The following is a 26351-nucleotide window of genomic DNA, read 5'->3' as shown; positions in this document are numbered from 1 at the left end:
CCTTACAGCTAAACTAAGGCCCTACTGCCATCATCAGCATGTAAAACTACTAAGACTGACAAGCTGAATACTTGGCTACCTGATTGTTATGTCCATATAGCACACAAACATTTTGAAGTGAACACACACACACACACACACACACTTCCATATCAGAGGCAAAACTGGAGGCTTTAGCAATAGTCAGACTACTGTCTTAAAAGAAATGCATGGCTCTCAATTAGAGGAAAGGACATAATCATGAGATCATGGCATGCAGGGTTCAACCCCAGGAATGCACATGTAAACAGCTCAATTTGCACCATATGCTGAGTCCATAAAGTCCATTTCCTTCCGTCCAGAAAGGAAGCAAGACTTCCCTTCTTATTAAAGCAGGAAATGTTTTCATTTGGCTCCTGCCAACCAAAACCAAGAGAGTGTTGGTGTGTTTAGTTTATTTATGAAGCTATGTGCTCCTAACTGAATAGATAAATAGGTTTGCTCGTTATGAGACAACTTGGGCCAAGACAGGTCCATCTTCCTGTAGCATCTGCTACTAGGGTCAGCTCCAGGCAGATGTGTGAAGTGAACAAGGTTGACTTGGTCCTCAAATTCCCCATCTGCAGTCCTTTTTCTCCATTCTAGCATCCCTGGCTTAATTCATTTAAGGCAACATTTATGGTACTTAATTCAATATTTATGGCATCATTTACCAGACACTGTGCTTGGGTTCTCTGCCCTGGTCCTGTAATATTCATGGTCTTCACTAGTATCTGAAAATGGAACTTGGCTCTTGTCATTCCATAGCCTGAGCCTATGTGGAAAACATTTCAGACTGAAGGGGTGATTAATTTCCATAGTCGTCTGCAACTGCTTACGATCTAATTTTTAAGCTGATGCCTCTGAATGTCACACACACACGCGCGCGCGCGCACACACACACACACACACACACACACACATACACAAACCCTCAACCCTGGCTGGCTGATTTGAGGGAGATCTATGAGTTCTCTCTATTGCTTCCTTAATGAAAAGGTGTTAAAGACTTGAGATCACTCAACAAGAATGTTGAAAATGGGTGACTGCCCAAACACAACCAGAATGATGTTAGTTTAGAGCAAAAGGAAAGTGTTTAAAAAGTGCACACTACTTCCTTTCATCATCACTATGGCTACATTTTTTTTAAAAAATGAAATGATTCTAATTTCTCCCCAAAGTCTCCATTTTCACAGCGGCTGACAGAACCTACCCAACACAGGTATCATGGTATATGGAGGGCAGAGCACTTAGCCGGACGTCCTGAGACCAGGTTCTGAGGCTCCTTTGGTGTGATTAGCTGAAGTACCTTGCTATCTGGGAGAAGAAATGTAGCATACATTGTAGTAAAAAGAGCCTGGGGACAAATATTAGACTGGGATTTAGGCTGACCTCTGCTACTAACTAGACGCATGTATTTGGGAAAGTGACTGACCCTTCTTGAGTCCTAGTGTCCTTATCTGTCCAGCAAAAGAGTTTGTCTCCTGTAAAGTGTGTTCTCATACAACATGAAAACTCACAATGGTTCCTTGTCACTGCCATGTATGCTCAGCCTTGACATTGACAGTTTATGTGCTGGCTAGGAATAACCCAATGGGTAGGCGAATGGATTGATTCCGGTGTGATGTGTTCAAAGGAATAACAGATTCGCATTACCAAAGGGAATCAAATGTGTGGTTAAATGTAGTGGCCCAGCCTGGCTAGTCATGGGTCAACCTCTGCAAAACCTATGCTTCCTGATATCAGAGTTATGGGCCTGCACTGAGGTTTTCTTTCTGCCTTGTCAATTTGGCTCACTGTTGGCATAGAGGAAAGTGCATGTATCCCCCTGAAAGTCATTGCCAGGGCGGTCTGGCTCTGCTGCTCAGATCTGTCCCATTCCATCTGTTCCTGCCTGAAACAGAGGGCGGACTACCCAGCTTCAGATGCAGGCAATGAAACAGAGGGGGCAGAAGTGGCACAGCTTTCAAGCTGTAGGTTTCTTAAGCTACTCTGCATGCTTCACTATATCTCAGTTGGCCTCTGATGCATTGAAGTCCCCCCAAAAGTGCAGAATTGGCCATTTGGTTTTAGTTTTTACCTAATTCGCAGCGCCAAACTGCTCTTTTCAACATTGGGGGATTCTGCCCACCTTCGTGATCACTACACATTTTCCTTCTCTGACCTCGCCTTGCTACCTGAGGGGAAAGTGGGCAAAGGAAAGGGCTCAGGGGTCACTTCTCAGAAGCCTTCACTGATATCCCCACATAATGTCTTCCCCACTGCAACCGTGGCACTGGTTAGGGGTGACAATTTGGGCTCCAATAGTAGTAGCCTGTGACTGCTTCACTGTAAAGACCATCTTGTCATCCTGTCCCCTCGCCTCTCCACACAGAGACTGTGAGCTCCTTGAAGGCACATATTATACCTTGTATTTGTCTATGAGACCCCAGCGTTTGGCACAATGGCAAAAATAAACCTTCAATATATTTCAGTTGTCTTAAAGTAATTAAACTTAAAAAAGCTATTTACCGAAATTATCCATCTGGAGACCCCCCCCATGGAGGCACATACTATCCTCTCCAATTTCCTCATGTATAAAACAGAAATAAGAGTGCCTATTTCAAAAGCTTCTGGTGGTTGAGGATTAAGGAGACAAAACTGTCAGGTGCTCGGTAGAGGTTGGTTCAGAATGCTCACTCAACACATATTAGTTATGTTTTCTCGAAGCTACAATGTGTATCAGAGGCAGCTTGAATTCTGAATTTTTTGTTTCTTCAAAAAACAAGAGACATCATTTTTTTTTCAGAGAAGAAAGGGCCGTGCCTTCTACCTCCCAGCCTGTTTCTGGCCTCAAAATAAAAACTATTCCACATCACACTCATTAGGTCAAGTAACATGAGAAAAACCCAGCAGAACTGCAACTTGGATGCTGCGCGTTGAGACAGTGCATCATGGGAAAAGCTCCAGGGTGCAGAAATCTACCTCCCCACACCACACACCACCCCAACTCCCAAACCAAGGAAGTATGTAGAAAATAACTACGCTCTCCAAATTATAACACGTGTGCCTAACAGCAATACACTGGTGTGGAAAGGGTGTAAAGGGCCCCCAAACAGTCTCACTAAATGGAGACTGCTCTCTACTGCTCCTGTTAACACAGACAGCCAGAGATGTGAGAAAATGTGCAGAGAAATCATTTTTAAAACCTCCCAAAAGCTAATGGCACTTAAGTCAGATCAAGGGACCTGGCACACGTGTTCACAAAGAGTATATTGGAGAACTTCTTAGTTTTCATTAATAATCAACAAAAAAAAATTAAGAATTACAAGGAGCTCCCTCAATCCATGAGTCACATACAGGGCCAATAAAAGGCACCCAGCTCCGAATGTGCGAGGGAGGCCTTCATGGTGGCAGAAGCTTGGGATGTGTCCAAATACAGTAAACGTGGTAGAAGATCACATTTATCCACGTAGGAAGGTGTTTATATGGGCCTCCTACTGTTCACAACCTGGATATTCATTCTCTGTCATCTGAACCCAAATTTGGCCAATGCTCCCTTTGCAGCTCACGCTGAGATTTTTTACTCAAAAGGTGAGAGACTCAGTCCAGCAAAGCCAAAAGACACCAAACAGTGCCCCTTTCAAAGTGTAATAGCAATCAGGTACATCCTGCGCGATACATCAGGGTCTAATACATGGAGACTGTGCCCTGTAGTTGTCAGGGTGACAGGGAATACCAGGGCCCCAGATGTGGGGCCATTTCTGCAAGCGAGGTGGTGAGAGCGATTCTCCAATGCCTTATCAGCTCACTGAGCGCACATGCTGATGTTGAATTGGGACTAATTTGGAAACGTGCATCTGCTTGGGACTGTGGTGCATCAATTCCCTTCCTTCATCACTTATAGAGTATTTTGACTGTGGTGTGTGGTGATAAATCACGGAAATGAGTTATAAGTGCTTGGAGATTCAGTCTTATGTCTTCACCACTGCTTTCTATATTCTCCAATATAGACCGCATTGACTTGATAGGCAAACCTGAAATGGTATTCAGGAGGAGAAGAAAAGGGGGGGGGAAAGGTGACCAATGGCTCTTTCACTTTGGGAACTGAATATAAGATCATATTCCAAATGCAGCTCTTATGGTCTGACACTGAATACATAAAATATATGACCATTACAAATTCACCTTCCATTGCAAAGCCATGCTCTTGTAGTGATATATCTTGTTGCTAGATTAGAGCTTTTAGCATGATGAAGGCATCTTTCATCTTCTCCAAGATGCAGGCTGGGTCCTCCTTCTGGACTGTATTTCTGCCTGTCATAGTGCCCTAAGCCACTGAGAGACGTAGCCTACAGAGAACCCAAGTCATTCACCAGAGGGCTGCAGCCACTTTGGAGGGGAAGCCCCTAATCGGAGGTATGTCACCTGCAGAGGACCACATTGTTATAGCCATGCTCTGCTGAATCCAGTTGGCTGGATCAGCCGAAGCTGTTTTTTGGAATTAACCCAAAGAGGTCAATCTAACATCACAGATACTCAGCCAGTACAACGCGCTTGGCAATACCACAAAGACAGTTGCATGTAGGACATGGTACATGCTGGTTACTGGGAAAAGAATATATATATCACATAAATCAGCGATATGGTTACAATGGAAATGTACTTAAATCAGGACATTCGTGGAATGGTTTTCCAGACTTTTCCAACTCAATCCTAAACCTTATGGGTATGGGTCAAAGAGTTTCATGGATTTTGCAACTCATACAATGACGAATCAGTGCTGCAGCTTCTTTCTTTAACTTTTGAAACACATAGTCCGAATCTTGCATTGCTTTAACTCCTTGCCCTTCACACTCAGCCCGACTTTCCTATCTCTCTCCTCCTGCATCTTTAGTCCTTCGTATACCCGAAATTCTTGACACATGCTTTACTCATTTACATTCCCCAGTGACTAGCCCAGTGTGAGGCACACAGACGGCATTCCACAAATCTTTGTTGAATGAGCATGAATGAAAGACAAAATGAGGACAGCACAAGGCTTGGTGATATGCTATGCACAGGGACACTTTTCACTTACTTCCCACTCTTAGATGCATTCCGGGCCTTTGTGGATGATGGAGAGTTGGCGCCTGGATTAGTGTTTGGAGAACCCCGTCTATCCTTACTACACCCACAGAAGGAATAGAAAAAAATATATACAACAATGACCACAGAGACAAAAAGCAATTAGTCATTTCATTTAAATACTTTCCAGCTCAGTCTCTCTTTCTCTTTCTCTCTCTCTCTCTGTGTGTGTGTGTGTGTGTGTGTGTGTGTGTGTGTGTATGTCTCTCTCTCTTTTTCTCCTGTCAAAATAGAGCATGATCTTAGCCAGTGGTGAGCCCTCCAAAGGTAACGAGAGTGCGAACCACTGGTCAAGTTCGAAGAAAGCTATCCTTTTGGCATTCAGAGCTTGAGCTAGTGGAGTCCATTAATGATAGTACCATAGTCCAGACCCCAAGGGAGGCTCCAGTTAAAAATAAAAAAAAAAAAGAAAAAAGAAAAAGAAATTGTAAAAATAACCAGTCTTTAACATAAAATCCTTTCTTTTCAGTCTCTAGAGTGTCCATATTACAAGTTCAGTTCTGAAGCTGCTGACTTTTAGTGAAGTATGTGGATGTCAAATGACTTCTAAAAGTCTTTGGGAGATACTATCAGATGAATTAATAATTTTCCCTCATAATGTTAACACGGGAAGGCCGTGAATTCAGATATTCTTTCAAGAAAAGCACCACCTGCTTCATGAGTAATTGAATTTAAATCTCCACCTTTAATAACTCCACAGCTTATGTCAAACCTTGGAAACAATTACGAAATAAATCACTAGGAAGGTCTGCTTAATCTCATCAGGTTAATAAACGCAGACAAATTAATCACCTGAAAGTAAACAAAAAGGAATAATTGATTGGAGTCTTCTTGATTACTTTATTCTATTTTCTTTATCAAACTATTTTTACCATTATCTTCAATTCAGCTGCTTTGCCTGGAAATTATTACTTTACTTCATCTTCAGATTTCCATGGAAACCAATTCAAAGCCTTTCTCTCCACTTGATGATGTGTGGAATTATTTATGCTTTATCCTGATTTCAACAGAAAGATTTTTTTTTGTTACTCAGATCTACGTCAGCATAACCTTTTATGAAACGTGAAGGTAAAAAAGAAAAATGCATATCTTGGCTTTCGGTGACGATAATGGAGCCTTCCAAAGGCATAGAATATTGTCTCAGAGAATGTCAAAGAGCTTTCCAGATACTTACCAATCTTTTAAGTACCTCAGAAATAAGTACCTGCAAGTCACTGTATTTATAGGTGGGGTTAAAGATGGGCTGCCCTGTACTCATCAGCTTTAAATGTCGACATGGATATGACTGGAACAAAAGAGAATCGTAAGTTCTGGAGGATCACCAAGGTAACACAGAAGGGTGTGGCACAGATGAGGGCTAACCAGACAGATAGCAAAAGCCCCAACAGTTCTTGGGAGTAGGAGACACCAAAGGGAGCTCCTTCCGCTGGAGGGGGCAGAACTTCTAGAAAGAGGGAGCACGCATTCTGTCCCCAGGGGAAATACCAGAAGCTTGCCAAATAAGACTGCTGGGATTCCTGCACAGTGCAGGGACCATTTCCTTGTGCTGCTCACGGATTCACCAGACTGGGGTTACGTTCTGAGTGGGGTCTGCAGACTCCATTATGCACTGGCTTATCTCGTATGACTTTCTAGCAAAGAACCCCTTAGCCACACCTGGGACCATACCAGCTGCTTTCCTCATGCAGAGCCGAGCTCAGAAACTAAGAGATCATACCAAGCAATGAGGCAAGAGACTAACTCGGAAGAATTCAAAACCGTCTCCTCCAGCATGTCAGGGCAGTCCCATGCGAAGGAGGCAATATGCTATGAATTGCCAAATCCAAGCCGGGCTCAATTTCCTCACTTGCAAATCCTGGTCACTGGCCGCCAAGCCTTCCTCGGCCTTGCCCCTCAATCAGACACAAGGGAGCGGGAAGCTTCAGTGGAAGCACTATGGAACAACAGCTCTTTTGATCTTGCAAGCTATAGCAGCAGGGTGGGGGTGGGCTCCGACTAGGTGGTCATTCAAGTTCAGGCATCCACATCCTTTTCAATGCAAGAACACGCGTTCTCACTGCTAAATTCCCATGCCTGTGCCTTGGGCACAAGAGTCCTTTATCATCTGCATGACAAGTGACCCCGTCTAAGCTCCATGCAGGGCGCGGCAGGACATCAGGGAAAGCTGGCAGCCGTCAGTGGCAGCTTTCTTATTGTTAACTGCTGTTCTAGACAGGAGTGGTCTGGGAGCAGTAGTTCTTTAAAAGATAGGAATAAGGACCCCTCTGACCTACTGCCAAGTCCTGTACATCCAGATCTGAAGGTAATAGAAACAAAAACTTTCTCAGAGGAAAATCACATACAGAAGGTATGGCACCATGACTGAGACTGAAAGTAATCAAAGAACCCAAAACGTCTCTTCTGGGCAAACAGCTGATGCATTGGTAGTGGTGAAGTATATCCGAAAGTGGGGCAGGGACCAGGCACAGTTTGTGGCAGGCTTGGATCCCAGGAGGCTCGTTTTGCAGATATACTAAGGATTATTGTCTAGAAAGCCTTGGGGACACTGAGGGAAAAGACTCATTGGTCTGCCCCAAAGTTCCAGGCTCAGTAGCTAAGTCTGAACAAGACGCTCTAATTCTGAAACCTTGAGACAGCAGGACCCTGAGTTTTCCAGAAGTGCCCCATGAGCCAGAAAGAGAAAATACTGCGGCCACAGACTGTCTGGGAGCCTCAGAGATCTGGAAAAACACAGGTCAAGGACCTGAAGATTCAGATGCTGTCAAGAACGCTGGCCACAGGAACATCCAGGGATCTCAGGGACTTAGAGGAATCAGCCCTATCTGCTTAGGGTATACAGATGATAATTTGGGGCATATGAAATAGGAGGGGAGCGGTGTTGACTCTGAGCTAGTTGCCAACTCATATTTATGAAACAGACCTACTCCTGTTGTCATTATTTTGTCTCCAGACTGCCTATCAGGTCTCTTTACTTTCATCTCCTCTTTGGGTTGAGATCTTAAGGGCTGTGGCCTGAAATCCCTGAGACCATGAATCCAGGCTTCCTGCCCTCAGCTTCACAGCCAGCCTCATCAAAGGCCCATGAAGACTATTCCAGGTGAGCTCTTGATAGGAGAAGTTAATGAGTACTAGTGCTCCTTCTGTCTGTCTGTCTGTCTGCCTGTCTCCATCTATCAAGTAAACCATTTTTCCGCAGGCTCCACAAATAATGTCTCCAACACTAGAAACTTGGGGGAAAATCTGCAGGATTATGCACATTGTATTCAGGTGGGAAAATCCTGACTAAGCCAACTCTCCAGCATTTTCCAAGTGTTTTTGATTGAATAATTTGATGCTGAAATGGCATCCAGTGTACTTAACCCAAAATGGCAATCAGATCCACTCCAATCTGGATTTTTCTCTTACATCAGAGAGGTACTTGAGGGAGAAGAACCTAGCAGTTTCAAACACACTCAGCTCACTTTCTTGATGGGTGGTATACAGAAACTTCTGCATTTCCTATAGTACTTCGTGGGCTCTTTATGGAATTAATTCATCTCGGACCCATGAAAACTAGCCGCACTGCGCTAGCTGTAACAGCAATGAAATTTAAAAAAATTAATTGTCAGTGTTTCAGGGAATTGAATTCCAGGAGCGTCGGGCTGTCATACTGGCTACGTATCTTTTGTTTGGCACTGAGCATATGTTGCTTGTAGTGTTGTTTATATTCTATTGTTGATCTGCCTAGCTATTAAGAGAGCACTCAGAAAATACCTGTCAAACAAACAAACAAACAAAAAGAGCTGCCTCTAGGCTCAGTAGAAAGAGTGCCGTGATCGATTATCAATGCCTGGCACTGGTGAGAGAGAGGAGGTGGTGACATACATGTCACACATTTTCCATTCCTAGATTAAAATGGTCTGGGCAGACTGTATTCTGGTTAGATTCCAGTCTAGTTAGAATTGGCCTGTTGGTTGATCATCACGTGGATCCTAAGGACAGGTGGAGCTTGGAAAGGGTTCTCCAGCAAGCTTGCTTGAGTAGCTGGCTAGGGCCTGTGAATAATAATAACCCTACCGCACTTGTATAGCTCTTCATCTTTTCCAGTGTGTGTTCTCCTAAGTGGTAACTGACATGTAACCCAAGCTGTCGTTAAGAGGTTACTTCAGATCTATCCAGGGAAATGGTAGCTAACTGCTCCCTTGAGATGACTCCGGGCTCCTTGAAGCTCACAGGATGAGGAAATGCACTTAAAAAGTATAGATTCTACCAGGGCTAGAAGCTCGTCTGATCTGCTTCTCCAGCAAGCGCTTGAGTTCCCTGTATAACATATCCTCCAAGTGGTCGTCTTTTGAAGGGCTTTGAAATGATGATCGCTTCTTCATCATGCTTGCTTCTCCATGCAAACTGGCTTTCCTATTTTCTAAGAGGCTCGCATTTCTGAAGTACTTTTGTCCTTGTTCTGTTACTGAGCAAGACATCGCTTAAAATATTGATTTCCTTTAATTAGAGCTGATGAGGCTTCTATATTTCATTTTCCTATCTTGCTGGGTTATGTCCTGAATGCTTTTCTTTCTCTGCTCCAAAATTTTTTGTTTTCTTCCACCAAAACTGTCTCAATTCCTGTCCATACCCCTTGAAGTGTCCCATTCTTATTATCTATATTTCTGTGAATCACCGAGCAAAGAAAGTTCAATTCGCCAACCTGTGTTTTCAGTTAGCTTCCTTCCCTAGCATTTCTTTGCTTAACTGCAGATAATGACAGGCTTTCAGGGATGAGAACAGCTCATCTTTATTGCTAGGAAGTACGGTGTTAACTGTGATCTCTCCGGAGCAACCTCATCTTTTCAAAGCATGTATTCAAATATCTCAAGTTCTAATCTTGGCTGCCAGCAAGGCATACAACTTCTTGCTGCCTTAAGATTCTCAACTACAGAGCAGAGGGAATTAAAGTGATCAGGTAAACCATTCACACATACGCTCACAATTACTTTGTAATTGCAGAGCTCTTGGAAGAGATGGCCGGGATGCTCACATTATCTTGCCCTTTCCCCCTCCATTAACTTTTCACTCTCACAACTCCCCACAGGGGCATCGAGGACTGGAGCAATAGACTCATTGATTATTTTTGCTGTTTTGCTCTCTTCACCTCTTGACACAGCTGTTCCTGTCCAGGTCACCACCCTGAATGCCTTGCTGGGATCACGAAAGAACATGAATCACTTCCTAAATTATATTATTTTCTCATTTAAACTGGCCATTCACTTGTATCTTTCCCAAGAGCTTGGACCTGGGTTACAGACGATTGGCGTGTCTTACAGCTGTTGCATTTACACCTAGCTCCAGTACTGCAAGGTTTGGGGTGATGGAGCCCTGAAATATGATGGCAGCCTTGACCGGAATGGTAGTCAGGGGTGGGGTGGGGGGGGCGGAAAGAAGGAGACCAGGCAGGGCAGGGCAAAAGAAATGACAGAACCTGGCGAGTGACTACATCTGGAGAATGAAATTGAAATCTACAGGAAAGCTGCTTGAGAGGGTCTGGAAGCTGAATGAGTGGCTAGGAAAACAAAAGGTGCCAGTGAAAAAGACAGACTGGCTGGGAGGGAATCTGGATGAGACAAGTTGATGGATTCAGTTTGGAGCATCCTGAGTTAGGGTGTTGATGGAGAGTGTCCAGCAGGGGATTAGAGAGATGACACCTCAGCTTAAGGAGAAAGAAAGGGTCAGATGTATAGTCATTACTCCCAAGTGGAAGTCAAAGCTATGAGGACAGGCAACAAGGCCTGATGGGACAGCGCCCCATTGTGATTAATAAGCAGATGTTTTGAGGGAGGTGTTGGGGAGCAGCCTATGCCATCATCAGCTTATGTCCACCCCAGTTTATGGGGATTTACAAGTGTGTTACAAAGTCTTGTATCCCGGGGGTCCAAACAGAAGACCCTGAGTCATTTGACTTAGTTATGTAGAGTCCAATGTTAAGCTTAACATGGGAAAATGCAGACCCTGTCCCTTGTGTGGGCCAGTGACTTTCCTCACCCCATGACCATAGCTTGCTTCTCCCCATCCTCTTAGCCCAGCCAGAAGGCTTATAGGAGATGAGGTGAGCTGGGCGCCGAGAGGTGAGGGGGGTGACAATCACAGTCCACCCATTCCCATAACAAAAAGAGCTCATGAAGTTCATTCCGTGCTGCTGGCAATGAACAAAACTGAGCTTGAAACCTTGGTTTCTGGAGGCCTGGGTGGTTCAGTCGGTTAAGCGCCTGTCTTTAGCTCAGGTCATGATCCCAGGGTCCTAGGATTCAGCCCGGTGTCAGGCTCCCTGCTCAGTGGGGAGTCTCTGCTTCTTTTTCTGCCTCTGCCGCTCCCCTACTCATGCATGCTCTCCCTCCACTCCATAAATAAATAAATTCTCAAAAAAAAAAGAGAGAAAACTTGGTTTCACTTGCAGCTCCTATCTTTTCCTTGTGGCTCCATTTACTGAGGACTAAGCAAACATCAGAGACTGTACCTCCTCTGATAATGCTACAATCTGCTCCTATTTTTTGCCACGACTCCCTTTCCTGTGCTGTCTCTGCACTGTGCCTCACTAACTGGCACCCTCCCCTGCCCTCTCTTAGAATCCTGGGTGGTACAAGGATGTCCCAGCTGGGAACATCACCACAGCTGGAGGTAGGAGGGGCATGTCTGGGAGCAAATCAAGGGCTTTGCCCTTGAGAAACCAAAGTATCCCAGGCTTCCTAAGCTGAGCTCGTGAGGGCAATATTTAGGAAGTATGAACATTAACCTTAACATTAAACTGAGGTAAGCTCTCGCCTTTAGCTCTGGGTCTGTAACGCACTCACCGGGTCACTTTAACTTCTCTGGATCTCTGTTCCCTTCTCTGCCAGGCTCACTTCTGAAGGCCATCCCATGGTTCTGAAAATTATAAAACACTGCACAATGTATCTACTCCAAACCCATTTACTGTGTGTGTGTGTTTTCTGTGTTCCCTTCACCGTGCTGGGCCTTGGGGAGACAATGATCCCTGTGACAAGGTCCCTGCCCTCAAGGGGCCCAAAGGCTAGTGGAGAAGGTGAGCAATTAACAAGGACATGATATAATGTACCCAATGGGCTAAAGCAAGAGTGAAGAAGTGCTAGGGGAATAAATCAGGGAGGAAAACTACTTATGTGTGGGTGAATCAGGGAAGGTAAAGAGAAGGCGGAATTACTACTAGGAAAATTATGATTTTCAGTGTGTGTTTAAAATGCATACATCAGAAAATAAAGCCTGGGTTACGAGAACGTTCACAAAATAGAGTGGAATTCTGTGTCTCCTTACTTTGAAACACCTCCCAACAGCGGCCCATAGCCTTAATCACAGCAGAATCACCTGGAGAACTTGTAAAATGCCGAAGGCTGGGCCCCAGCCGCAGGGTCTAGATCCAGCGGGTCTAGGCCAGAGCCGAAGAACTTACACCTCTAACAAGTTTCCAGGTGACGGGGAGGCTGCCGGTCTGCAGAGCACACTTTTGGAACCCCTGCCTCACAAGAAGCATGAGACAGGCACACTTAGTCACCGCTAAGTGAGAGATAAGAGTCAGCAATATCCATTGTCCCTGCTTTCCAGGCAACACAATTAGAATCTGCTTGAATGAAGGGCTCCCCAGTCTACTGCTCCTGAGCCAGGAAAGCAGAGAATGCAAAAGGGCCGCAGATGTCCCTCTCTGGAGAAACTCTCCCTTCCTGAGGAAGTGGCAATTCCTCCACAGAGGGGAGCTCCATAGCGGGTGGGATAAAAATTGGATCTGACAGCATTAATTGAGCTTGAATTTAATAGAATTGAGTTCTCTTTACTGAAGATGATCTGGCGTAATTAAAAATTCACAACTGGAGCCTACTTGGTGAACATTATACATTAGGGAGTCCCCAGAGTAGGCCAGAAAAGTCTCAGTGAACTTTTTAGGAGATGCCAAAGAGGCCAACTGCTGTGGCGGGAATTCATACACAGAGGGAAGAAAAAAAAAAAAAAGGAAAGTTGGTGAGCTCATTTATTTGATAGTGAGATTCTGTCTTTCTACTGCAGAATGATATGAACCTAGGGTGTTGGTGAGGGGAAGGCCGATCATTTATCCATTTCCTTTTCTCTCATGAAAAATCACTTAGTTTTCACTTCTTGATAAGTCTGCTCTTACTGATTATCAAGAATGTCCATTCTGCCTGCACAGTATATGTTAAATTCTTTGACGAAACAAGCAGATTGTATTCATATCTGTTCATGAAGTTTCTTGTAACATCTGTCATGTAGAAGGTGATCAATACAGAGAGGCACCTGCGTGGCTCTGTCGGTTAAACATCCGACTCTTGATTTCGGCTCAGGTTATGATCTCAGGGTTGTGAGATTGAGCCCCGTGTCGGGCTTTGCGCTAAGTATGGAGTCTGCTAGGGATTCTCCCTCTCTTCTCTCCTTCTCTTTCTGATCCTTCCCCAACACCTACTCACACACACACTTTCTCTCTCTCAAAAAATATTTTTTTTAAAAAAAGTTTATCAATATCCATTGACCAACCACCATATTGATAAATCTGACTTCTTTTTTTTTTTTTTTTACAAGATTTTATTTATTTATTTGACAGAGAGACAGAGATCACAAGTAGGCAGAGTCAGGCAGAGAGACGGGGGAAGGCAGGCTCCCTGTTGAGCAGAGAGCCCAATGTGGGGCTCGATCCCAGGACCCTGGGATCATGACCTGAGCCGAAGGCAGAGGCTTAACCCACTGAGCCACCCAGGCGCCCCAATAAATCTGACTTCTAACATATGTTTGTTGAACTCAACTGACTGACTAACAGATATTAGATTACAAGTGAACTAACAGTCACATGGCTTTGGTTTTTTTGTTCAAATTTTTGTATGCCTAGAAACATGGCAGTCGCTCGCAGTGCCATTTCTAAGCTCCAGGGCCCACAGGTAATGAAACTCCAGTAGGGTAAAAGCAGTGGGCATCAGCAAATTTGGAGAATATTGCCAAACTCCTGGAGGGTAACTCTGAAGTTGTGCAAAGAGCATGCGAGCTAGAATCAGGCAGAGTCAGGTCATCTTCTGTCTCTGTAATTGCTGGAATATCTGGGACAAATTGGGTCACTGAGCCAGTGACAGTCCTGCCCAGCCAAGGCCTCAGATCTGAACACCAGGACTTTGGGACACCAATTCTCCAGCTACATTTTGGTGTCCAAAAGCAGGAGCATTCACAAACATTCTTGTTGCTGAACTTGGCATTGTCAGTGCTTTCTACGGGAGTGAATATATTCAAGATTGAAAAGGGTAGCTGTCTCCTTAGACAGCAGGTCGAAGGACCACGGCAGCAATGGTGCTGATCACGCTTTCTAGGCCACTACAGGAAGAAAGTTCTCTCAGCTGTGCTCCAGTGTGTCTCTTAATAGTCCAGAGCCTATAAATTGAAGGTTCTGTTGCTTTTCTGTTTTATTTAGTGAGACAGTTAAAAACTTGAAACTATTTTCATTTTTAAACTGCTCAAATATCACTCACTCAGGTATCTGTTTCAGTGCATGCTAGTTCTAAGGACGGTCTCCTTTGCAAACATTATCCATTCTATGATGTGTAAAGACCATTAAGTTTCTTGCTTTTATTTAAAAAAAAGATTTTATTTATTTATTTATTTATTTGACAAAGAGAGTGAGAGCACAAGTAGGCACAGTGGCAGGCAGAGGGAAAAACGGGCTCTCTGCCTAGCAAGGAGCCTGCTGTGAGACTCAATCCCAGGACCCTGGGATCATCACCTGAGCTGAAGGCAGACATTTAACCCACTGAGCCACCCAGGCATTCTTTTCTGGATAAAACCCAACAGTCAGCTTCTTTCTGTTGTGTTAAGATTTGGAAAACTGAGCATGATTTTACCGGGTATGTTTGTGGACAGTTATAATTCTGATAATTCAGAGAAACAAAATATATCTTATCTGTATATCACCCAGAAATCACTGTTAAAAGCTAGGCCTTGTATCATTTATACCCATAGATTTCTCTCAATGAATAGGAGTTTTTAGTAACTGTCCCGTCTAACCCAAGACATATAGCAGAGGCTCTTTATGAATGTACTGCACCCAGTCAAGGGAAAAGCTCATAGAAATAAGGAGTTAGAAGAGCACCTCAAGATAGCAAAGAAAGGTCCTGAGAAAGGAAGGGAGGTCTCCAAGTGATGCACCAAGGCTGGAACATGAAGTTAATGAGAGAACTTGGCTAGCACCTAGCAAACAGGGCCAGGGACCCCCACAGAGTCCAGAACAAAACAGAAAGGCTTGGGGCCAAAGATGAAGTAACACGAATGAGTTGTGGCTCTATCTGCTAAAATAAATAGTACAAGAAGGGTAGACAGCCTTTTTGTGGGGGGGGGGGGATAGGAAAGAGATGACAGGTTCGTTTTGGGTTCTGTTGAGTTTTGTGTGCTGTTGAGACCCCCGAGACTATGACTTTGGTTGACAGTTGGATATCGGAATGCCGAGCTTAGCTGGATGTAGACATCTCGCTGAAGAATGATCTCCAGAGATCTGGGAATCTTCAGAATATTAGTGGTGGCTGAAAACCACCACTAGGAGAAGAGATTACACAGGGAGAGTGTGTAGAATGAGAGGAGCAGAGCCTGGGAAGAAAATTAAGGACAAGCTAAAGTGGAGAAAGTGGGCTCATGCAAGCCAGAGAAGAAATGGGATCTAGGGCCATGAGCTTTACAATCGTAAGAGACTCATTTGCTGATTATAAGACATTTGTGTGTCTTAAGTTTCCAGCTGCTTCCTGTTGCTTTCTTTTAGTGCACTTTTCTGAGGAGTTGTGTTATTTCAACAATCATGCCATTCTTTATAATGCCAAGAGTATTTGATAGAGAATAAACCTTCTTTATCACATGCAACCTGTTTTCTTCAGTTCCTGACTTCTTTTTTTTTTTTTTTGATGATCTGTGGTATGCTGAAGGAAGCATCTTGTACCAAACAAATCTGTAATTAGAGGCTTTGGACACTTTTTTTTCCCCAGTTCGGCCTTGTTTATTGCAACAAAGATCAACAAAATAAGAAATCTTTTTAGTGCCTGAACTAGATAAAGCAACTGTACTCAAGTTTATGCAAATACAGCTCCCAAAGAAACCATTCTTTGTAATCTCCCAAAGAAACAATTAGTCTGCTTTTCATTATTGTTCCTGTTGTTTGCTCCCTCTATTATGTACAAAATCAAAAATGGGACTTAACTGTTCCCTTAGCTTCCAAACTTCAAGAACATCATGGCTCTGTAATCACCAGAATTTGGGTCATCCATATGCCAAACGCACTTATTTCGCACTTGGCGAAGCGGACGCTTCCTGGGTCATGCTACTAGCTCAGACCCTTTTTGACAGATAGGCTCTGGGCCTTGAATCAACCAACCTCTGGTTCTCCCTGGCCACCAAACTACCAACTTAACATTTGACAAATTCTTCAAACCTGTATGGACTGGGCGTCCATACGCTGCTCTATGGCAAACACTGAAACCACAATGTGAGGCCTCATTGTCTGGGAGGACTTCTTGGCTTAGGGAAAATGGAGAAATGGGGGAGGGCCATAAGGAAGAGGGCAGGTTCTTCCTGTAGAATCTGCTCCCAGCCACGGTGAAAGCTTAAATGAAGGAAAGAAGAAAATCCTTGTGGAAAATGTCCTCATAGGTAGCTAGGAGAAGAGGCTGTGGGAAGACCCTTCCCTCTTCCTTACGTCCCTCAACTTTGTGAGAAAATGGCCCCTTTCACCCTGTCATTTACATCGTCTATGAAGGGATGCCATGAATGGTAAACCATATTAAACCATTTCCAGATCCCTCTCAGTGGGGGATGTATGGGTTAAAACATCCCACTAATGAAGTGGAAAGAATGAGTCTATGTGAGATAGATAGCTTAAGCTGGGAAGGGCTAGAATCTTCACTAGGGCTCAAGAATGTGAGCTAATCATCATGCCCATGGGAAGAAGACCACTGCTTCAGACTGCATCTGGAAAGGGAGGGTCCTAGAAGTGGCACAGAAGATTCCAACCAGGGAAAGCAGAGTTGACTCTTAAAGGGAAACAAGACAGCATTTACCTGACAGAAACCTAGCATTTAGAGGAAAGGCACCCAGCTAGCTGCCTAAAAGGGATATGAACATATCATTTGTGGGTTAGGAACAAAAGAAATGAACTTTTTGAAAAACTGTTCAATATTTCCCCTGGGATTCTTTGAATTATGGATTTTGTGACCCCATCTACTCTATGCTAATTATGTTTTCCTTCTTTTGTTTTCTGTGTGGTTTATGAAATTTACCTTTAATATTCTTAGCTTGTCTAGGGCTCAGGGGAGGGCAGTATAGCATTACAGTTCCAGAAACTCAAGAGGGAGATGAAACCCTGGAGGGAAGGTATGATCCTCTCTCTCTCAAAAAGTTCTGTCATTGTTATTTTCTTTGAATTTCTCTTAAGAGGTTTGGCTCTACTCATCTCTTGCAGTCTTGGGTGGGAGTTTTCTTTAAAGTAAAGGGACATGCCCTTTACTGCCTGCCTGTCAGGATGTCGGAACTCAGCCAGGCATTGTCAAAGCACAGTGTCCAGCTGCCCATGGCTCTAGAGAAAGGCCATCCATAACCTGTGCCCTACTGTGGACTGCGGGAGCTGGCTGCTTGCAGACCTGGGCCCTGACCCACCCAGTTTTGGTTTCTGGACACAGTACAGAGTCTTTGATTCCTGAAAAATGCCTCTTCTGGAACAGGCTGTCCCCTTCAAAAAATGAGGAGACAGGGCAGAGCTGAGTTTTCATTCTGTCAAGTGATGGCCATAAGCTGAAAGTCAAGTAAGGCACCAACTAAAACCATCCTAGCATTGGTTATTGCCACAGGTCAGCAGTCCCCATGCTGGAAGGTTCTGGTTTAAGTGGAAATTTCCCTCTTGAACTTTTATACAATAGGCTCCAGAGATAAGAAAACAAAAACCAACAACAGGAAGGTCCATGCTGCTTTTGCAGCCCTCCTTTTCTGATACAGAAATGATGATTAGATCTATATAGGGGGAAAGCATCCAATCCAGTGAGAAAAGGGAGGCTGTGGCTAACAAACAGAATTTATTCCAGGGAGCTCAAAGTCAGAGCTAGGAGCATGGGCCACAGAGAATGCCGGCTGGTGTTCCACCATCACAGATGAGGCCACAGCAGTATTTCTTATAATTGATGACCCACCACTACCCCAAATTCAAGGTAGCTTGGCCTAAAGGACCACCTGTAATAGGAGCCTGGGGGAAAACCAGGATCAATAAAAAAATGCTTCAAAAAGAGAGACTTATTCTCAAAATCTTGGACAGCAGGGTTCCTGAAATTGAGAGTTAGAGTTAGCTTTGAGTTTCCTAGCAACCAAGGTCAGAAGGGAAACATGCTGGGTAATAGCCTTCTCAATGTGTGATAAAAGGGAAGGGTATCATTTCGTCAGGAGAGTCAAACTTATTCCTGGTGCTGAGTCTAATAGAGATTTTCCTGGAAATCCAGAAGAGTTTTCCACAGGACAGTGTCTTATATAGACTTTTTAAAAAATCAAGTTGGATAGAGGATATTTTCCATACTGTCAAGTTCACCCATGTTTAGCAGCTGAGGATACCATATTAGAAGTGAAGCCAGTGGCAGCAACCTGAAGGCAGCTAAGTTAGGTGCGGCCTTCCTGGTGATCTAAGCTGCTAGAGAAAAGGGTAGAAAACCCAGAGACACGCATTTGGATGTGGGCTTTCAACCAATGGGTCCCCAGACCACCCACTCACTAGATGGCAGGAAAGACAGCTCCCATTGAGTTGTCTTGTGTGAGTGGCCATGGGGCTTTCCATGACTTTCCTTCCCTAGCATGGTTCATCTGTCTGGATCTTGCCCCCACATCAGCAATTGTATCTGCTGTTGACGTTCTGTTGGGAGCTAGGGAGACTTGGTCAAAGGCTGCAGAGAAGCACTTCTCCTGATTTCCCTTGGGCCTCTAATTGTTTGTTCAGGATTCCTGGGGCGTTGCTCTCTTGTCAAACTCTATCACTTGTTATCACCATCTTCTTCTTGTGTTGGCAATTCTCCTTCTACACCTCCTGTCAGTGCTTCAGGGCAGGGCACTGGCTCATCACCTGAACTACATATCCAAAGATTTGATGCTTTTGCAGGCTTGGAGGCCACTTTTTTTTCCTTCTTACCCATAGATTACCAAGGAGCAGAGGAAGGAACAGACAACTTTCCCCAGCAGCATATTCACTTGTAATCAAAAAGGACATTTTTGGGGCGCCTGGGTGGCTCAGTGGGTTAAAGCCTCTGCCTTCGGCTCAGGTCATGATCCCAGGGTCCTGGGATCGAGCCCCACATCGGGCTGTCTGCTCTGCAGGGAGCCTGCTTCCTCTTCTCTATCTCTCTGCCTGCCTCTCTGCCTACTTGTGATCTCTGTCTGTCAAACAAATAAATAAAATCTTTTTTAAAAAAAGGACATTTTTTAAAAAAGGCACTGGGGTGAACAAGAAGGCTCCCTCTTCTAAGACCTTAACCAATTAAAACCCATATTAATTAATTCTTTAGTTCTTTAATTGTTCCTGGATTAAACGTACTGGGGTGATTTTTCATTCCAGCCCAGGTTGTCACAAGCTCAATAATTCACTTAGGGAATTTGGACAGCACATATTTGGCCCTGGTTGTCTATGGAGTCAAAAGGAATAATTATGACCAAGTAAGAGGTATCACTTAGATTTTCATAAAATTACACTCATGAGAGATGGCAGTTCCATCCGGACTGTTGGAAGGAGAATCAGGATCAGAGTTACTTGGCAAATGAGAAGTCGTGTAGGCAGTGTGACAGTCTTGAAGTGTATCTTTAGCAAGCCAGTTAGGGTCTATATCATAATCAGTGCATGCTGGTTCCCTTAAAGTTGTTACCTGAAGAGGCTGTATACAGATTCCAAGGGTGCTGCTGGCATTCACATTTCCAGAGTTCTCCCTTGGGAACTCTGTCCACGGACAGTTAGGAAACACGTGAGAAGCACCGTCACACCTCACTTTTAGCCCCAACTACAGGGCCCGGCTTGACCATGCAATTAGGACCGCATAATTACCTTCTGATGACATTTGACAGATTCCAAAAACCAAATGCACCCTCAGAGAACAAAGATGTCTCCCTACCGAGCAAAGTCATGAGAACATGCTACAGGTGTCAGACGTAGTGACCGACACTACAATGTGGAAAGCTCGACTATGTTGAAGAAATGAGCACCATTTCCCCATATATTCGTTCTGCTATGTTTGCTTAAAAACAAATCTGTTTCTTTCCTGTATTCGCTACAGCACTCTGGTGTCATTCTCCTTTTGATTAGAAATGATGCAGAAGGAAATAGATTCATATGTCAGTGCCTTCAAAGGTCCATTAAACATAATGTTATTTAAAAGCACATTAACTATCCTAACCGGTGTCAGACAACAGCCAGGGCAGTGTGGGAGTTTGAAGACGAATGCAGAGTTTTAGGATGCCAAATGAGAATGTAAATCACTAGTCTCACTAATTAAAACTTTGGCCCTTTGATTGCTCCTGGATTAAGTTCACCAGGGTGATTTTTCATCCTGGCCTGGGTTGACACAAGCCCAATAATTCACTCCGGCATTCTGACATCACTGGTTTGGCTCTGCTTGTCTATGGAGTCAGGAGAAGCATCTCATTAGGGAGTGAGAGGTATTAACTAGACTTTTGTGAATAGTGGCCGTGAATGATGGGAGCCCCCGATCTCATCCCCCTTGGTGAGAGTAGCGCCACATGGAGAGTTGGAGAATTGGGGTTCTTGTCTCAAGCCATCGCACCGGCCGTCCCCTCCACTAATTCGTATGCCTCGTTTCCTGTAAACGAAACGTGGAATAAAAAAAAAGGCCGTCCTTCTACCTCGCTTCATGGAATAAGGATGGTGAGAAATGTAAAATGACAGATTATAAGAATTCAATTATTTTATAATTAATCTGTAATGATGGTTCTGATCTTCTACTCATCATAGCAGCCTAGGCCTTAACGTCCAAGTTCACAGCTCTAATCTACTAGGGTTTCAACAATGAGATGCTGACCACCTGCTCAGGACAAAGCTCAAAGTGATACAAAACATGTGTCACGTGTTCCCTACTCTCCAAAAAATTACTGAGCTGTAATACTGAACTCCACGACACTCAAATGTGTCCTCTTCCCTCTCCCTGGCAGCTCAGTCATGGCACATTTGGGAGCAACAAAGGACTCATAAGTTCACAAAAATCTGGCTTTCTGCATCCCTTATGTATCAGTACAAGTGATCTGTTTGTAGCACCCTTCTCTTCCAGTCTTGGGTTCCTTGCCCTGTCACTCGGATGCTCTCCCTCCACCTGTCCTTTCTCCTTGCAGGCCACCTGGAATAGGAGTTGAGGACAGGTTTCTTGGGGGAACTTGGCACTAGGGGAGGGTAGCAGAGGTCTGTGTGAGCCCTTGCACTTACTTCTTTCTCCCGAGAAGAAGCAGGATAATGGAAAGCGAGAGCCAGGGATCCAGGGCTCATTTGGATATGGAAGTTCTGCTGTGTTTGGTAAAGCAAGCCTCACTGCCTTCTAGTGTTGCTTGGTTTCATGAAGGCCTTTGCTGAATAAACAATCGTAGCTAGAGGCAACATGAACGTTCCTGGCCCACGAAGGACACTCTTCTGTTGGGGGAGGCGGGAATCGATGCGGTGTGATGGCTGAGGGATCAATACTTCTCTGAATGAATTTCATCCTAAGTGACACTCCTTTGGGATAAGGAACAGCCGACTGGAAATCATTCAAGGTTATCAACTGAACAACGCTATCTAAAGTATTCAGGGGAGACATTTGGAATTTAAACTGGTGGTCACACAAAGCACCCAAACGGAAGACACCCGCTGGCCTTCTCGATAACCCTCGTACAAATCTTCGGTCTAGCCACTAGACCATCAGCCGATGGCTCTGTTTGGATTTCAGACAAGCCTCCCGAAACACAAATCCAAGTGGGCTCTGATGACTTTAGCGGAGCCTAAAAAACAAGGGGCGGGGAGAGGGAGAGCTTTCTCCCTGACTTCACAGGAGCCTGAAGCAAGAGAGCCATAGAAACCCGTACAAAATGAGCAGATCTCCAAAATAAAGTAAGGTCATAATTGTATGAAACTATGGATTAGAACTCTAAGAAGCTAACAGGGAAGTGCTCAGGTACGATATCCATTAAAGAAATCTTGTTTCAAGAGGCAGTGGAGGAAAAGCGAAGCTGAAAAGGCCTCTGACTCTCTTAGCTGGGAAAAGGCGTCATTTTCTCTTAGATCTAAGCTGCCCCGAACACAGGTGCTTAAGAAAGAAGCAGAAAGCAGAAAACTGCCTTCACTGTGCAGGCTTCAATGACAGCTAGTCAATGCAAAATATGTCCTTAAACTGCATGAGAAATGATGCGTAGGTCGAACGTCCCAGTGTGAAAAATGTGCCTTCCTGACCTTCCCGTGCTGATCCTTTCATTTATCTCCTGAGCCTCTGTTCCAAGCCACGATCAGCGCCCTTCCATCCTCAGCGATGAGATCCAGAACAAAGGTCTAGGTGAGTATTTAAATTCTGGCCTGAAGGACATTTTTCCATTTTCCCAAAACGTGCTTGGAAAGCCTGGCTCTGTATAGTGTTTTGGGAAAAGAAGCCACAATGATTAGATGAGGAGTTAGCCAGAAATTGGTACAAGCAAATAACGGCCCATCCCCACAACCTACCTAATAGCAAAGCTGTTGTTACAGAGGTATTAGAAACCACAGCTTTTTTTTTTTTTTTTAAGACTCAAATTGCTGACTTAACCCTTCAGGCTTGAGCTACAGCTAATCCATACAAAATGTGTCCTCAAACAGCCTGCAGACCCCAAATTGTTCGCTGCTGGTTATATGAAGCAGGTCATTACAAAGGGCAAATGAAAAAATGTTCTGTTAATCTCATTTGGAATTATCAGGAAACTTGATATTACATTTTAGAAAATTTAAACATCTGATGTATCTCCACAGCCTACAATTTCTCGTTTGATTATAAGCCTAAGATTCCATTTTTCTAATTTGATTCCAAAATATGGCAATTAAGAGTGCAAGTCATTGGGGCGCCTGGGTGGCTCAGCGGGTTAAAGCCTCTGCCTTCGGCTCGGGTCGTGATCCCAGGGTCCTGGGATCGAGCCCCACATCGGGCTCTCTGCTCCGCAGGGAGTCGGCTTCCTCCTCTCTCTCTGCCTGCCTCTCTGCCTGCTTGTGATTTCTGTCTGTCAAGTAAATAAATAAAATCTTTAAAAAAAAAAGTGCAAGTCATTGAATTAAGTGGTACTGAATGAGAATATCCCAGTGTCTCAACTCCCCTCTATTTAAGACCTAGGGACCAGAAGAAGTTGCTTAACCCTTTCAGACCATGAAGCTACTTCCATTTAAAGTAGGAGGGGGGGGGCGCCTGACTGGCTCAGTCCATTAAGTAGCTGCCTCTGGATTTCAGCTCAGGTCATGATCTCAGGCTCCTGGGATAGAGACCCGAGCCAGGCTCCAGACTCAGTGGGGGAATTTGCTTGAGGATTCTCTCTCTCCCTTTCCCTCTGCCCCTCCTCCAGCTCTGTCTCTCTCTCTCTCTAAAATATATAAGTCTTTTAAAAAAAAAAAGCAGGAGGTGAATCTTTTCACATAAAGGGCCAGACAATAAGCATTTTTGATTCAGACTCTGCCGCTGCAGCCCCCAAACCAGCCACAAGCAACACGTAAATAAATGCGTGGCCGTGTTCCAACGAAACTTTCTTTACAGGCGTTGAAATCCGAATTTCACATAATTCTGAAGCCTCACAAAATACTGTTTGTAATTTTTTTCAGCCATTTGAAACAAAAACCATTCTTAGCTCACAGGCCACGCAAAAACATGCAATGGACTGGATTTGTCCCAGGGGCTGTAATTTGCTGACTCTGATGTAAAACCCTAAATCAGCATGTTCCCGAAGAAATGGAAAGAGTCTTCAGTTTCCCAAGACACTAACTTCCAAGCTGCAAGTGCTTGATTCAGGTGCTTTATTGTTCAGATATGAGCTGTTTACCCAAGTGAATGCATGAGTTGGGGAAAAAGAGACACAACTTTTTATAGTTTCAATCTCCAACAAAGGTTTCTCCTCTGCCTCTTCCTCTTTCCCTTTCCCACCCTCTCACCTTTACCTTCTCTATGTCTTTTTTCCCCAAAGTTTTATTTATTTATTTATTTATTTGAGAGACAGAGTGTGTGCGCACGCACACAGGGGGAGAGGGCAGAGGGAGAGAAAAAGAGAATCGTCAAGCAGGTTCCGCACTGAGTGCGGAGCCTGACATGAGGCTCAATCACGTGACCCCGAGATCATGGCCTGAGCCAAAATCAAGAGTCAGATGCTTAACGTACTGAGCCCCCCAGGCACTGCTGTATTTCTTTCTTCCATTTTGTTCAGTGACCACGGTTTCTTCTCAAGGTGTTCTGGGAGTTTAAGAGAAGTATCTGGAAATCTTTTAGCAGCATTTATTCCTGACCTAGAATCTTCTATGGCCTTGTTTCCTAGAATGACTCACTGTACCTTCAGTCCATTCTAATCCTGAGGTAATTTGGTCTCACATACAGACTATTTTAATTTTTATTTACAGATTCTGTTGGAAATGACAAGATTAATGAAAACCTTCTCCAGTCTTCTTTTTTTGCTTTAAGCAATTTAAACTCCTCTTCAGAAAAAGGATCCCAGTCTACCACACACTATCATTTTAAACACTACCAGCAAAGCCATTGATAACACCAGCAACTATACTCCAGAGGTCATGGCGAAAGGCACTGTCCACATTGTAAAAACGCTCTGCCAGTGTTACCTCTATTTGGTGGTATCGTTATACCAAGCGTCAAATGAGTCTTTATGTCAACTTGTCCAAGTGAATTTTTGGGAAAGAACCAGTGTTAGTAATTACTGGGCTACTGGAGCTGGTCCCCAGGGGTGGAAGAAGGCCTGCTGTCATCTAACAAAGCAGACTCCTGGGTTATGGACCCAACTGCAGCTCTGTTTCCGCTGAGGAGTAGCTGAGGAGAAAGTGGAAGTCACCTGACTTCCGAGTCCTCATTTTGTAAAATGGCAGGTTTGGGAGGGACCCTTAATGACCCCTCCCTGTTATGACTTCTGAGTGTTTTGAGCTGGCAATGATGACAAAGGAGAAAAGGGAGGCTTGCTACCTCCCGAAGGCAGAAAAACGATCCGAGAAAACACCTGAGCCTGCTCCTGCCTGGTTGTCTCTGGGCCTCATGGAAACAGAGTAGACTGTCATTGCAATTTTCCTGCACAGCTTCACGGGACATCACTGCCTCATTTCTGCCAGTCTTTCCAAAACGAAATCTGGACCGTACTTATAATTTACGATAACTTATTCCATGGCTGGAAGGTTAAGCACAGTGCAGTCCCAGACAAGAAAACGTCAATAAGCCCTAAGGTTGTTTTACAGAAAGACGTATCTCTATGGGCTGTAGTATTGGAATGCCTTTGGCCTAGAATAAAACCCTTCAGGACAAAAACGACTTCCAACAAATCATTCGAACAGCAGCAGTCTCGGAGGATTCTCTCTCTAACTGTTCTTCATCTTGAACTGCAGGCATTTTCTCTCCTCGGTTTCATTAAAAGTAAACCTCTTCGCCTTCACTAAACGAATCTTAATAAGTTGCATGTTTTTTAACAGTTCACTCTCCCTGGGTGTCTTGTCTCCGTCTGACAAGGCAGAACATGAGTGGTCCATATGTGAGGGGAGAGGGGGCAGCGAGGCCCGCAGGCATGGCCCTCCGACTCGTGGGCGGCCCCAAGGCACCCGCTAAAACCTCTGGGAGGTCAAACAACAGGAAGAGCATCTGTTTTCAGGTTTGTTACTCGGGCTGGGGGAGACAGGGGAAGCTGGTTGTTTATAGAACAATTTATGGTTACAATTTCAGGGGTTGATTACTTGATTTCTTAATCCAGCTCCTCATCACGGAGCAAACACTGGTTCCAATAATGAAGTAATTTTAGGCATGATTACAAACAGTCTCCTACTGAGGGCTTTTTGCCTTGGAACAAGGAGCTCCCGTCCCACGCTCAGGGTCACAGGCAGTGAGAGGGATAAGCGATGGGATGGCAGCTCTTCTGCCCAGGCGTGTGTTGCCCGTGGACTAGAACAATGCTTACAGTTGTCTCGTGCTGGCGGTGGGAGGGCGTCAGAGCTCTCGGCGGCCCTGAGCCTT

The 26351-nt window shown here is 44.5% G+C and overlaps 1 protein-coding gene across 3 annotated transcripts in view; it reads right to left on the bottom strand.

Moving 5' to 3' along the window:
* The window catches only part of HS6ST2 (heparan sulfate 6-O-sulfotransferase 2), a 282359-nt gene that overhangs the window by 39949 nt on the left and 216059 nt on the right, over nucleotides 1-26351 (bottom strand). The window contains exon 4 of one of the 3 annotated variants that reach the window (XM_044235133.1): nucleotides 5078-5164. The exons of the other annotated variants lie outside the window; for them this stretch is intronic. Within the exon in view, the coding sequence (XP_044091068.1) occupies nucleotides 5078-5164 (87 nt within the window). The remainder of the gene's footprint in view (nucleotides 1-5077; nucleotides 5165-26351) is intronic. 3 annotated transcript variants of the gene reach the window in all.

The sequence above is a fragment of the Neovison vison genome, chromosome X, assembly GCF_020171115.1.
Source record: "Neovison vison isolate M4711 chromosome X, ASM_NN_V1, whole genome shotgun sequence".
NCBI lineage: Eukaryota > Metazoa > Chordata > Mammalia > Carnivora > Mustelidae > Neogale > Neogale vison.
This window is presented reverse-complemented; position numbering and strand designations above follow the sequence as displayed.